Raw genomic sequence first — 14,239 nt, 5'->3', positions numbered from 1 at the left:
CAGTGGACACGACGGATGGCTGTTGTATTGTCTGTGTCTGCTTTGTAAGAATGGATGGAAGGCAGCATTTTTGGAGGTGCAGTTGCAGTTGCAGTTACAGCTGCCGCAGGTTGGAAATTGGAAAGGAAGGAAGGAAGGCACCGGGAGAATAGTTCGTGAGGCTGCTTCCTTCCATCTGGACTCTGGACTCCGGACTTTGGAGACAGTAGCGGTACGTACCCTCTTCCTTCTGCCCTCCTTCCTTTTTTTAAGAAAATGTTTTTTCTCGTCCTCTTCTGGGAAGGTACAAAGGTACATGCGACCAGGATTGAATTCGATTGAATCTCGAGGTACCTCCTTCCACAGAGTGAAGCCCAACCCGAATCATCATCTTTTCCACGTAGGTCACATCTTTGGCAAAATCAAAGAGATGCCTCGGTCCAACGATTTCAAAGGACGAGGTCGAAGCGAAGCCGACCCGAGCACCAGTACCGTCCAGTCGTGGCAATGGCGTCGCGGAGAACAAGGACAACGTTGGAGTCAGTCAACGCTGAGACGGCCTCACAACTGACCATGACGGCAACAATCACGAGTCAACAACTTGTCGAGAGGCCTCTTTTTTTTTTCTATTGCTGCAAAGCACACGCAAAGGCTCAAGTCGGCGCCTCGGGGAGCTCGGGAACAACTGCAAATGGGCTCTTGCTGTTGCCTTGGCGCAAGCCTCTCGTCGTTGTTGTGGCCTTTTCTTTCTTTGTTTAGGCCCCTCAAGCCAGAATCCAGCGTCCGTCATGTCCTCCCTCATGATCCGCCTCTCCGCCCCTCCGCCTCGGCTGTCTCAGAAGGAAAGAAGAAAAGAAGCAGACGACATCCTTCTTTATTTTGCCCCGACATCTGTTACAAACAATAAGCTTGCCCGACAACCGTCTCAGCCTCTAGGCCCAACCCGGTTTAAGCCCCTCCTACCAGTCCGTGGGTGCGCGCGCGCCAGCTCAGCCTAGGAGTTGGCGCGAGTGCGGAGGAGAGTGGAGGAGATTTCCTCCCGCGAAGCCACGAGACATGAAGCGACACTGAGTGCCATGTCTCTCTCTGCGACTCTTTGCTTCTGGATCTGGATTCGAGTCAGCCTCTTGGCTCTGGGTCTTGGGTCCAACCGTTCGAGGTTTGCTGTTTGCCCTGTGCTTTGTGCCTTGTGCCGGAGCCACGTTTGACTTGCCCGTGTCCGGCGAAAGGGCATGCGGACCTTGATGAGAGGGGAAGACGGCAAACGGCCAGCAATCAGAGTTGTCAACGTCGACTGGACGCCGTTGTCTCTCCATGGGGCTGAACTCCGGTTCCGACATTCGAGACACAGGACGGAACGGTTCAAGACACCGTCAGCGTGACTGACTGACTTGGCACGAATACACGGGGTTGTCGGTTCAACCTGCTGGTTAGAACTCCCAGAGTCCAACTGATTAACTGCCTATGCGACGGGAGGGAGGCCATTCCCAAGCCAGCTGGCGTGCGGCACTGCTCTGGCAACGACACGGCAGAACGCGGTGCGCGCGCACCTAAGTCGACTCGCATCGGGCTACGGATACAGCACGAAGCCATTGAGTACGTACTGACATCAGCATCAATGACTTCGGCCTACCTTACATCATGCTGCATTAAAGGTCATTTACCAGACAGACAACCGGCATTGCATCCAAGACATCTCTATGCCGGGACTCTGATCCGCCAACATGAGCATACTGCGTAAGCATGACCTTCAGCACCCAACCGTCGATTTCTCTGCAGGACAACCTTGGACACGGCACAGCTCACAGCTCACAGCTCACAGCTCACAGCTCACAGCTGCTGTCGACAGCTGCATCTTCCATTTTCCCGCGACGCCAACGCTGATGCAGCGTCTCATTGGTCGCGGGACTGAATGGAAGGTACAAGTGGAGGTGCAGGAAGAAAGAAGGTGGAAGGTGCAAGGTGCAGGGAGCGGGGCAGGGTTCAGGGCTCCTTCCCCATTCTCTCCCGCCAGCCGTCACCTCAGGCAGGCAGGACCAGTCGCTGTTTCCTTCCATCATCGCGACGAGAGCAGGGAAGGCACCAGAGCCTCAACCTAAGGTATTCGTTCGTCACTGCCTTATCCGCTGGTTGACCTGATTACCTTATCTGTTGCCTGAGGTACACGTGTGTCATCCAGGCATTCTGTCTTCCCCTCTTTCCTCCTCCCGACTCCAGGTCTTCACCTCCACGAACACCTCACCTCACTTACACTGAAAACCTCTCCATCTGCATCCACCCGTCATCGCTGACATCGTGTCGGCCCTCTCCGCCATCCATCTCAGGACTGCGGTAGTCTATCGTCCTGCTTCCGCACTGCCTCTTCTTCTCCAGCTGCGCTAACCCCAAAATCCCTTTTGTTTCTCTCTGCAAGCCCAGGATCACAGCTCGGCCAGCTCCCTGCCCTGCTGCTCTGCTCTTGGTCTGCTCTCCCTCTTCCTCCCTTGCACCCAGATGCCAAAAACTGACCAGGGTGCCAGGTTCCAGTTCAACGTTTTTTGCTTTCTTCCTCTGACCGGGACCACGAAAGCGGCCAAGCGTGTTTACCACCCTCCCTGCTGTTTTTCTGCCTCATCCCTGCTCGGAATGAGATCCCCGTGGGCCGTGGCGGCCAGGGTTCTCGGGAGACGTTCACCAGTCGCCAGCCACTGACACCAGAGCCGACCCCGACCGCCAGCGACCCAAAATGGCCCCCCTCTTCTCTCCGCCGGCATCTTTGAGCGATGCGCCGTGTGGCCGCAAGACTGATGCTGATGCCGTCGACCGCTCTCGGGGTACGTACTCTGTACACAACACCGCAACTACCTTTTGCTGGGTCGTGCGGTGTTCTGGGCCGGTCTTCTCTCCACCTCGATGGGCCTCTCTCTGCCGATTCTGGGACCGGCTCCAAGAGCCTGGTGGGCTTGACAGCTGTTGATGGGCCTCCGCGGCACGCTGGCCGAATTTGCACAACCAAACTACGAGAATGCATAACTTATGCACCATGATCCAAAACCTTCCTACCGATGACGGACGCCGCCGGTGGACTTAACACCGAACGAACCATCGTTCGCCTGGGACTCCCTGCGGAACGGATGGAGAATCAACAAAGTCAATGCCCTGTCATCCGACAGTTCGGACTAACAACACGATTCTGAGTCTGAAAGCCCTTGTTTGTTTGTCCTGACTCGGCCGTCTGAAATCCACATTCTCATTGCCTTCGGCCATGCATTTCGGTACGGTTGTTGGTCCCCTAATGCGGATACTTGCTATCCGTACATATGGACTATTGGCTATGCCCTAGCCTAGACAGAGCTCTTCACTAGGTATTGAGTCCCAGGTTTTCGGTCGCTTTTTCACCGTTTGCTTGGGTTCCGAGTCCACAGGGAACAGACCTCGGTTTGCTTCCCCGGCCACTAGGAACAGCTGACGACTCGCCAATGGGAAGCTCCACAGCTTGAGAATACCCGAAATCGCTAGCAGCTCTTTTACCGGCAGCAACGGACACCGCCCGCTGCAACGCAACCGCGAGCAAAGATTTTGTCGGCGCTGGATGGATATTCTCCAAAGTCAAGTCACCACGGACACTGCAATCGCGACAGCGGCAATTTTCCATTCTCATGACATCCACATTGAGGGCTTGAGTCTTTTACCGCCGGCGGCGATGGCCTTGGAAATCTCCGCCTTGCAAAAAAAGCAAGAGGTCGGTCGGCTTAACAGCTTGAGTCCTGTCAGACCTTGGCCCTAGTCTCTCGTGAAAGCCCCGGCGGCCCCTCATTCCTCTTTCGGTCTCTGGCTGCACCCGTCAGTCTTTTAGCCCTTATCCAGCGGGCCATCGTCGTCGACGGTCGTTGTCCTGCCGTTGTCACTCCGTTCCGTCATGTTGGCAGACTTGTTCCAGGTCGGTGGGCAAAGCAACGTTGTGGCGTGGAAGGCAACGAGGGTGCTCTTCTCCTTCCTGCTGCGGAATGGTTGCCGGACCCGGTGGATGGGAGCCGATGGAATGTAATGGAACGATACGATGGGAATTTTGGGGGCCACATCTCTGGGCAACGAGAGACAGCTTGCTCCGACAACAACGCTGATGGCATTGTCGGTCAACTTGGAGCGAAAATCGGGCTTTCACATGTGCCAATGCTTACACATGCATATTCAACCAAGCTCAGTACCAGCGTCGGAGGATTCCAGCAAGAAAGCATGTCAACATCTGAAAACCCGTTGGAGCTCGATTCCTTGAGCATCTCCGGTCTTTGGCTCCAGCCGGCCAGCACGGCCCAACTTCCAAGAAGCCTGGACCATTTATTGAACAGGCATGTCATAACAGCCACGATTATGGTGCTGATCGACGCACATGGACTGGGCAATCAGTGGAATCTCGATGAAAGCCGTCAGGGCTCGATTTCATGGAGTGACGATTTCCTGAGTGTCCAATGTTCAAGGTGAGCCCGGTCGGCGGTCATTCACCGGCTATCAACAGTCAAACCCAATTGACAAATAACGCTTCTCGTTCGCCCCCGGAATCACAGCCTCTACTTGCAAGGAAACCCCATCACAAAAACGAACGATGCTCCGTCCCCGGTCCCGTCCTTGGAGATGCTCATGGCCGCGGTATCGCTGTCTGCTATGATGTCGCTGACTGCCCGTCAAGCGAACATGCTCTGTTTCGACGGGAGGGGACAGAGAAGTACCCATCAGCTTTGGGTCAGTGCATCACAACAAACACCACCACTGTCCGATCACTGTTTGTTTTTCAGCGGTTGTCACAACAGACGGAAAACCAGCAATCAATGCATTCACAACAGACGCACTGTGAGGAGAGGCATAAGATACTTTCCTGCTGATCCCGAGTGGATTGTGCCCTCACAGCCCTCCCCGTATCTCCACGATGTCAATGCTCCTGTCGACGACTCTCTCCAGCCTGAATCATTCAGCATCCTCAGGCTGAGCCTTTTTCATCCGAATGACTAAGGGTCTTTGGTTGCGTCATCCGAACCCACCCTCTTCCCGCAATCCAGCTCGGCATTCCCAATGCTCAGAGCTCACAGTCACAGCACAAATTTTTCATCATCCTTGGTCTATCTGCTGCTCCACAGACCAAACTCCATCACAGCTCCATCGTGTGCCGTCCCGGAGCAATCGGGCAGGAGTCTATCTCACAAATTATTTCCTTGGAAAAAAGAAACAATGTCAAAGAGTCGACTGATTTTCCGCCCAAATGAAATCACCATACTACTCTACTCATCAAAGGCGAAACGCCGTCAGAGCGCTTATGCCTTGCTTGGTATGCTGTTTTTTGGGAAGCGCCTACGCCTACGCCGGTCAGGCTGCCTTTGAACTCTCGACTCTTCGAGGGCAAGCACTACGCCCTCGGCGCGTCGCCTCTGCCAGCGCGCTTCTGCCAAGCTAAGGCCAACTCAACTCTCAATGCTACAGCCCTACTCAGTCGCTTGCCACCTCGATATCTGGCGCGCCTAATTCTTTGTGATATTGTGGGCGAGCGACACGCCGGCAAAATTCCTTCTGAGGCTGAAATTTAACGAGTCTCTGAATCTGAACTGGGCTGAGCTTCGGAGCTATGCCCGCAATCGCATTCAAGGTTCAGAATCTTGCGCGAATGACACAAATCACTGGGGCACCTTCAGCGCATCGCCTCGACCCAGCTTTCAATGGCGACTTACATGGACAGGCCGTGTTGACTATTTTTCAGTTCATCTCTCCACCAACACCCAATTGGATGCCAGAAAACCAGGCCGAGGTCAACTTTGACTTTGTCGATCCATTCCTGTTCCTGGAACGATGTCATAGACAAAGTAGAGATGCGAAACTTTGCAACTCAACATCCAAAGGCTACAAGCAAACTCAACTCAAACCTGAATTGGCAGACTAGCCCTACCATCGTGACGGCATCATGTCGCATTGTTTGTCCACAAGCGCTTTGTATCACGGTCAAAGTCTTACAGCAAGAAATGTCAAGCTGGCACATCGCACCGACACCTTGAGTCTGTCATCCAGATGGAAACCATAATCAAAGGGAAAGTCGAAACACACGCCTTTCCTCGACCGGCAATGTGCCGTCTTGGTGTAGCCTGGTCTGTTCGACGGTTCGTTGTCATCCTCGTGGCCATGGACTCGAGGCTTGCGCTCCCCTCAGCACTCGGGGCCGGCAGAGGTGCAACGAAGACTCTAGCCTGATGAAAGAAATGGTAAGCCTCGAAACTGTGACGTTTTGCCCACGTGCTGCGAACATCAGCCACACTGGACATACGTCGAATGTCTTACAGCTTGAGCAAATGGCTGAAGGGACATTCAACACCCATCAGTTTTTCAGACGTCTATTAGCCATCGTACTGTGTATGCTACATGGCTCCCACCACATGGCATAGGTCACGCAATCTGAACCTCGAACTTTTGGCATACGTCTCACAAAGCGCACAAAGCGCGGGGGAACGGTACGAACTTCACCGGCGCGGGAACATGGTCGTTGTCAGGTCTGCGGCGGCGTGGCGACATTCCGGGCATGTCGACTCGCCTTTCCTTCCTCTATCCGTCATCTCGAAGCCATTTCAGGGTTACACTTCTTCTGTACGACGGGCGGTTGACAGCGGCCCATCGGTGCTGAGAGCCGTCAACTTTAACCGGGACGCTTTTTGCTTTCGGGAATTCTCCGTACCAGACAACCACATTGGTCTGACTGATGTCTCAAAAACTCATCGTTTTGGTTTCACGCTCACCAGCTGACACTTAAGCTGAGCCGGCCACGACAGCTATGCATCGACAACTGCCCACGGACTAAATTTCTCACCCAATGGTCGATTGGTCCAGCATAAGCTTAACAACCTAGGTAGATGACTTGGCAATTGAGCTGCGATACTCTTTAGGCATGGTTCGAGGCTCCCTCGTCAAAAGTTGCCTACTATTATGTTCCGGCAAGACTAATACAGACAGACACGCCACGACTTCTTGGAACGCGTATTGGTCTACCACGCCAAGTTTGTTGTCTCAGTGCCATGGCATGATCGGAAAGTCCCCGCGCTGACAGCCTGACTGCCATGCACACTGAAGCTGCAAGAAAGTGCCCATCGGCTCTGCCAACGGCGGATGAGTTCGTACACCCAAGCACGCAACTGGAAGCCTTTTCAGGCGTCTTTTGCGAAGAACTACCAACCATGAGAAATTACGACTGCTGCGCCGTAGCACATCGGATGCTTTTCTACCCCAGGCCACTTCATCTGGGCCAGCCGGTGGACTTCGGAGTGGGGAACTCGATCCTTCCTTGCGGCGGAACAGGCATCTCGACATGCCGAGATTTGAATTTTTCCCTATCAAGAACACTACAGCGAAAAAAGACGATAGCCCAGCGACATCGGGAGTACAGATGCGCCCGTGACCCAGCTGGATCTGACGACATCTGGCCGCTTCGATCTGTTGAGATGTGATCACCTAAGAGTCATGGAGTCTTCTTCTGCGGACCGACACCTCTCTCCACTCTTCTATTTCTGATAGTCGTGCCCGGATTCGAGTGCGTGACGACTTGTTGCGCAGCGTTTTCCGTCATCGGGGCCGGCGTCCGGCGCAAGTTGATTCGCCATTGAGGCTCCCCGAGGCTCGAACGACCTTGGCCATTCGGTTACTGTCAAGCATAAGGGCAGAATTCGCTTGCGTGTGCCTCTCAGAAGTTGGCCGAGTCTACAAGGGCACAACACCCACTCCGGGAAGACTACGGTTCCAATTTGCCAACTCGCATCTGACTGGTGCAGGATCGCGTCTGAAGAGGGTGTGCAGCGTCACAAGCATTTCCAATTGTTGAGTCGATTTCTGTCTGCCCAAGCTGGAGATGATGAGTTTTTTTTTTGTGTCTTGCGTCCCTTGCATTAGCCCTGTCCTGATGGAGGGCTGGTATCGGAGCCCATTCGCCGGAGCTGAATGGCAAATGCAAAGAAGACGGAAGCGAGAGGGGAGAGACGGGAGACGGGGATCATCCGCAGGCTGTCCACGCGTTGGAGCGTCGCGGAAGCTTGGTGAAGCTATCCTGCGCAGGGCCAGGTCCCATTGCTGGCGACACGGTTGCATCGCCGTACCTTGAGTACTCCCAGCCGTGCTTACTCGCATGTGAAGTTGCAAGCGCTTCGTCGACCCATGCTAGCAGCGATGCTGACGATATCCTGACAGGACTTTGCTCAGAAGAGGTGAAATTCTTGACCTGATAATCGCATCGCCATCGGACCGGTCTCGACTCTGGCGGCAAAATCACAGGCTTGCTATTCTTGACAGTTGATCGTCGCCGACGGGGGAAATCCGCATGCGGCCTGGGCCAAGTTCTCGAAGTCGTTGGTCGGCGTGAGCCACATCACCCGTCGCCTCGTCAGGCGCCAGCAAGCCACTTCGGTGTTCCATTCCCAACAGAAAAGAGCTGTCAAGAAAGAGATTTTCCCCTTGTCCCGATGGTGCCCGAGGTTTATGACCCTGTGGCGGGCGATCTGATGCTATCTTTGGGGCTAGAGACTAATGGCCACCACGAGGACGAAGGCGCCGGTCGCAAGCCTCCCGTTGAGGCGGTTTGAGGGTTTTGCCGGCTTTTATTGGAAACCCGGATGAGGTGAAGTCGCACGACATTGGCATTCTCCCACTTCCATATGACACATGGTAACTGTCTTCTGAAAGACTTTTCACCCGCCCTAGAGTGTCCTGAGTCCCGCAGGCGCGACAACAGTTGATGATCACGCCTGTCTTACACTTGGCTGTCTTCTTCACTTCCTGCCTACAGACGGCAAAAGGCGGTCGTGTTGGCTAGCTCGGACCCTGGGCAGAAAGGGACGATTCGTCCTGTCGCCACATCGCTCGAGCGAATATCGATGTACTTCGTTGCCATGGCCATGGTCTGCTTCGAATCAAGCCATCCGCGATGGTGCGGCGCAGCCACCTGGGGCAGAATTGTTCTTCGCCGCCGCACGATGTGATGAGGCGTTCGAGGCACCAGCGCCGAACTTGCCTCACCATCGTTCACGCAGCGCGGCACTTCCAAAAAGAGAACGCAGGCTGCAACCTCGCCGCAAATAGACATTCGATTTCAGAGAATCTTCCTTCGAGTTTGAGGCGCTTTCCAGACCTCCCTGCATCGAATATCTCAATGTGAGGCCACTTGGCGTACCTGGGAAAGCGAATTCCATCCCTTCAAAGTCAATCGTGCTTGGTATCGCCGCGTTGAACCGGCAGAAAAAAAATACGATTCCCATTGATCTAGGCCTTTGCGCTGTACAGTCAAAGTCAATGCCGAACACGAAGGCCTGTTGACTTACACTCTGGGTTGGTCGATACTGCAAATAATAGTCTCAATGCCTCCGATGAGATGATCTGCGCGAAGTCGCGAATTGCCGAGTACGCACGCGTGTCCTGCTTCTTTCCATCTCACACACCCCCGAGGTCCTCGTGGCAGCTCAGACTCCCGCCAGGACTTTTTCGGTCCCGAAATACTTCGAGAGGTGATGCAAGGGCTCGGCGCCACAAAGCTCTGTGGCCTTGATCGCCCGTCAACCCGCGATAAGGTCGTCGGCCGAAATGGTCCGGAAACGATGGACTTGCCGTGAGACATTGACCAGACCCCGGGAATCGATCTGGCCCAATCTCCCCACCAATCTCGGGGTGAGGCGCACTGATGGGGGAGAGAAGCAGGGCTTATTAATCTGTTGGTCGCGGGAATCGATGGCTGGTGATGCGATTTGTACTGCCGGCTATTGAGGGAAGACTCGTCTTCGAGTGAGGCGTCGCGATTATTCGGAGAGGTTGTTCCCTTCGATCGCAGAAGCTTGTGATGCATGCGACGCGCATAGCTTCGCGCCGTCCTCTGGCCTCGCACGCAGTCCGCGGACGGAGAGGACTGACTGCCCAACGTCATGTCAGGCGCACAGCTTGCCGAGGGTGACGACCCATCTCGACAGACATCTTTCACGCGCTTCCCTCCCGCCCCATCACACCCGTCCATTGGACCACGTGTGCTACTCGATGCCTTGGTCCTCCTTCATCACGGTTCGGACGAAGCACGAGCAGACCCTGCGATGCTGAGCCTTGACAGTTGCGCCCGCCTTCAGACGAGAGGGAAGTAGGATTTTATGGTCGTCCGTTCTTCCTCTTGAAGGTTCATCTGTTGTAGACCCGTCCCCCCGCGAGGAGGGAGGGAGGGTGCGCCTGCGAGGACACAGCGCTTGGGTGCGCCGCGGCGGGCGGAGGTGGGATTCCGGGCAGCGCGTGGTTGGTTTCACTCCTGAACCTTGCTTGACGACGCGGGGAAACGGCGTTTGTTGACTTTCGACGTTTTTTTTGTTTACGAAGTTTTACGACGTTGATGCTTTTTTTGAGGCGCGACGGACAAGATTGGATGTCGAGAATGGCAAAACTCCGGGCTAAGCTGATGAACACGGAGTCGTCACGGTATCGAACATGTCGGACTTCGAACCCGTCTTTCGTGTGGCCCCACTCCCATTCGCCGGCCATCGAGAGGCGGTCGCGGGAGGGCCGGGGCGCGTCGGGGAGTGACGGGTGTGATGTGATGGACGGTGCCGACGCGTCGCGGCTAGCTGTTGTCATTGACCCTGCAGTTGCGATTGGCATGTGAATGCCTCGCAAGGCCGTTCGGGTTGAGGGTTAATTATCCCACAGGACGAATTGGCATGAGCTGTGATGTTGGAGGAGCTCCGGCCGGGCCCGTCGCTCGCGGATGCGGCAATGCAGGACTCACGGCCGCTGGGCAGCAGAAGGCAATGTGTGCGGACGGATGGATCGTCTGAAGAGGCCATGCCGGTTTGTTATGCGCAAGCGCGTCGGGTCCGGGGAGCAGCATGGTGGCGAGGTGCACAAGTGCAGCAGTGTCTCTTGGGGCGAGACCTGACCGAGCGTCGAGAGGGAGGCAACAACAGCCCTGAGCCTTGACGGCGTCAATCTGAACAGGGCTGCAGACGTGAATGCTGGTAAGGCAATTTGCCCTCTTTCTTTTGGACTGACACGGTCTAAGTGAGCAGTCGTCCGCGGATGCCCGAGGCGACGTGCAGTGTCAGGGCTGGACGACAGGGCCCTTGGTCGTTCGCTTGGATCGAGTGATGCAAGAGGCTTTTTTGAACGAACGGCCTGTTTACTTTTGCTCTTGTTTTGTTTGGTTTTGTTGCGTCGAAGGTGAGCAGGGAGCAACGAGTTGCGAACCCGGTTGATTTGGACTACTGGATGATGGAGAGGAATATTCTCCGGGCCGCACGTCTTTTGAGGCAAGCTAGTGGCCAGGCTGTGTATGAACGGCGCATCCTCCCACGAGTCGCAATCGATTCCAATGGTGCTGACAGGACGTCGGTTCGAATTTGAGGCTGAAATTAGTCGCCTCGTGGAGGAGGATCGTAGGCAGCAGCGCCGGGAGCGGGGTTTTGTGTGGGCGCCAAGGGCTAGCCTTTCGCTTTTGGGGACAAACGGGGAAGAGATTCGTTGGTGATGAACAGGCAGCCGTGACTCATTCTTTTGCCGGCACGGCACATTCATTCGAAGTATCGGTGAATGATGAGATGAAAGTGCGGTTTATCAAGTAGACTGGACACCAGCGAACGCCCTCTTCATACCGTTCCGACTCCAGACATGGCTCCCGCAAAGAAGAAAGCGTGCGCTCACCAGACGCTCTACGTCGACGCGTCGGAACACGGTCGCAACGCGGCCGGCTTCGAGAGGATCCCCGTCGAGAAGCGCATCGGCGCGACCACGCGCGCCGGAAGGGTCTCCGGAGCCGGCGACTCCGCCGCAGCTCCGGTCGCCTCCACTTTTCCCGGCCCTCTCATCCTCCCCGACGACGACCTCGCCCTGTGCCCAAAGTACCCCCCGCAGAGCCTGCGATCGTGGGCGAACGGGGGCTACCGCAATAAAATCACACCCGAGAGAAACACGCTGTACGTCGCGGACGTCCCGACCATCGACGACGGCGCGGCGTTCATGCGGAACTGGGCCGACCCGGACGTCGAGGACCTCATCGACCCCGAGGAATTTCCCAAACTCGAGCACCCCAGCACAGAAGATATCATGGCATATCTGCGGGCTTTCTACCATCCGCTACCCGTCAAGCTGCTCCCCACGCCGTTCAAGTTCGTCAAATGGGACGACGACGACGGCCAGAAGGGCAAGAAGACGGCCCCGTCGATGATCGGCCTCGCGGCGGGCGGCTCGGAGGTGGTAGGCATCCGCGCGCGGCCGTCCCCGGACGAGATCGCGAGGATGCAGCTCAACCTCAACGACCTCCTCGACGCGCTGACGGGGGCGCTGCCCGCGGACGCGTACGCCGCCGTCATGCTCGTCGCGCAGGACATGTACGAGGACGAGGACGACGACTTCTGCTGCGGGCGGGCCTTCGGGGGCAGTCGCATCTCCGCGGTGTCGAGTTTTCGGTATCGCCCCGTGCTGGACGCCGCGTTCGGGGTCGAGGTGGGGCACATGTGGCCGCTTTCGCACTGCGCCGGGTTCGTGAGGGAGTTTTGCCGGGAGAATGCCGGGGGTGGTGAGACGGGGACGAAGAGGAAGCGGGGACGGGGTGCCTCGGCCTCGGCCGGCAGCAGCGCAGATGACTCCTCGGTCCTGGATCTGAAAAAGACACCCGGGACGGCCATGGGCGCCGCCGTCGCGGCCGCGAGGAGGGTCGTCGTGCCGAAGACGGCGGGGGACCAGAGGGGCCTGTGGTTCTCGCGGGTCGCGAGGACGGCGGCGCACGAGCTGGGCCACTGCTTCGGGATGGACCACTGCGTGTACTACGCGTGCGTGATGCAGGGCACCGCGGGGCTCGGGGAGGACGCGAGGCAGCCGCCGTACCTGTGCCCCGTGTGCGAGGCGAAACTCGTCTTTGGGCTGGGCGAGATGGGGGTTGTGGAGGGGGGCAGGAATGGGAAGTGGGAGCAGGAGGGGAGGAGGAGGGAGGTGGAGAGGGAGAGGATGGAGGTGATGAGAGGGTTTTGCGAGGGGTGGATGGGCGTTGGGATGTTTGCTGGGTTTAAGGGGTGGTTGGACGGGAGGTTGAGGGAGTTGGTGTAGGCGTGTGGTAATTTTTGGAGCGCTGCTGGAGGTTCTCCCTCCCTCCTTCTGAAGCCCTTCTTCCAAAGGTTCGTCTCGGGGCATTAATCATAATTACTCTGTTAAACGTGCTCCTCATTCCGCGTCCGACCAGTCATACGTATCATCCAAGATAGTCCTCCGAAGCTCAACAGCAGCCACCAAGAACTCCTCTTTCCGAAACGCACCCGGCCAGCCGTACTCCCGATACAACTTCTTGATCGCCTACGTTCACCACATCAACACGATACAAAGACACCACGAGAAGCGGCCGTGACAATTTCCCTTACCTTCGCCTCCGGATCCCTCCCCTCGCAGATGGCATGTCCGAAATTCCCGGCCGCCGGCACCGGCACGAGCTTCAGCGTCTTGACGTCCTCGTACAGCCTGTCAAAGTACTCCGCGAACGACACCGCCCTGGCCCGGAGCCAGGGCTTCTCTTCCGCCGCCTCAGGGGGCTCGTCGCCGTAGGAGAGGTAGGCTCCGCCGTGCGGGTAGATGCATCCTGAAATCATGCTTCAATCTCAACAACGTACACACAAGCACCAACAAGAAGACGCGAACTTACCTCGCTCGGTGTCAATCACCCAACTCGTCCCGATCTCGGCCTCCTCGCGCGTCAGCTGTATCAGATGCGGCGCCATCGCCCCGTCGAAGGGGGCCAGGCCCAGATCGCAGAACGGTTTGGCATGCCAGTCCGGTACTTCGCGGAAGGTCTCCTCCGGGCGCCAGTCGGCGCGGAGGTAGGATTGGACCATGGTGCAGTAACAAACCACCGCGTCGTCCGAGTCATCGTCATCGGAGGATTGCGGGTACGGGATATGTCTGAGCAAATCGATGACCGTCTCCGACCGGCCGAGGAGGCGCAGGGCGGGGACGTTGAGGTCTGCGTCGGACCAGCCGGACGGTTCGGGGGGTTCGCGGAGGGCGGAGGGGTGGATGTGGCCCGTGGAGATGAGGAGGGCGTAGTGCCGGGTTATGAGCGCCGTGAGGGCTTTGCGGTCGTAGGTGAATGTGGGTGCGGGTGGAGGGTTCTGGCGGGCGCGGAGGGCGGCGGCTTTGCGGTTGAGGCGCCAGGGGAACATGGAGCCTGTTATGAACATTTTGGGTGATGAAGGGGGGGGGGGGGGGGGGGGGGGGGGGGGAAGTGTATGGTGGTGGGGGGGGGTGGGTTTGGGGA

General features: G+C 56.8%; 2 protein-coding genes across 2 annotated transcripts; one reads left to right on the top strand and one right to left on the bottom strand.

Moving 5' to 3' along the window:
* Nucleotides 1–11,607: 11,607 nt before the first annotated feature.
* Nucleotides 11,608–13,041, top strand: CkaCkLH20_06578 (uncharacterized protein; the record flags this gene model as incomplete). Its single annotated transcript, XM_038889295.1, has 1 exon — nt 11,608–13,041. The coding sequence occupies one exon, from the start codon at nt 11,608–11,610 to the stop codon at nt 13,039–13,041; it is 1,434 nt and encodes a 477-aa protein (XP_038745593.1).
* Nucleotides 13,042–13,155: 114 nt separating this feature from the next.
* Nucleotides 13,156–14,162, bottom strand: CkaCkLH20_06577 (uncharacterized protein; the record flags this gene model as incomplete). The annotated part of the gene is made up of 3 exons (XM_038889294.1): nt 13,156–13,284; nt 13,350–13,564; nt 13,628–14,162. The coding sequence occupies 3 exons, from the start codon at nt 14,160–14,162 to the stop codon at nt 13,156–13,158; spliced, it is 879 nt and encodes a 292-aa protein (XP_038745592.1).
* Between the last annotated feature and the right edge of the window lie 77 nt (nt 14,163–14,239).

The sequence above is a fragment of the Colletotrichum karsti genome (assembly GCF_011947395.1).
Source record: "Colletotrichum karsti strain CkLH20 chromosome Unknown Scaffold19, whole genome shotgun sequence".
In the NCBI taxonomy this organism is placed as follows: domain Eukaryota; kingdom Fungi; phylum Ascomycota; class Sordariomycetes; order Glomerellales; family Glomerellaceae; genus Colletotrichum; species Colletotrichum karsti.
This window is presented reverse-complemented; position numbering and strand designations above follow the sequence as displayed.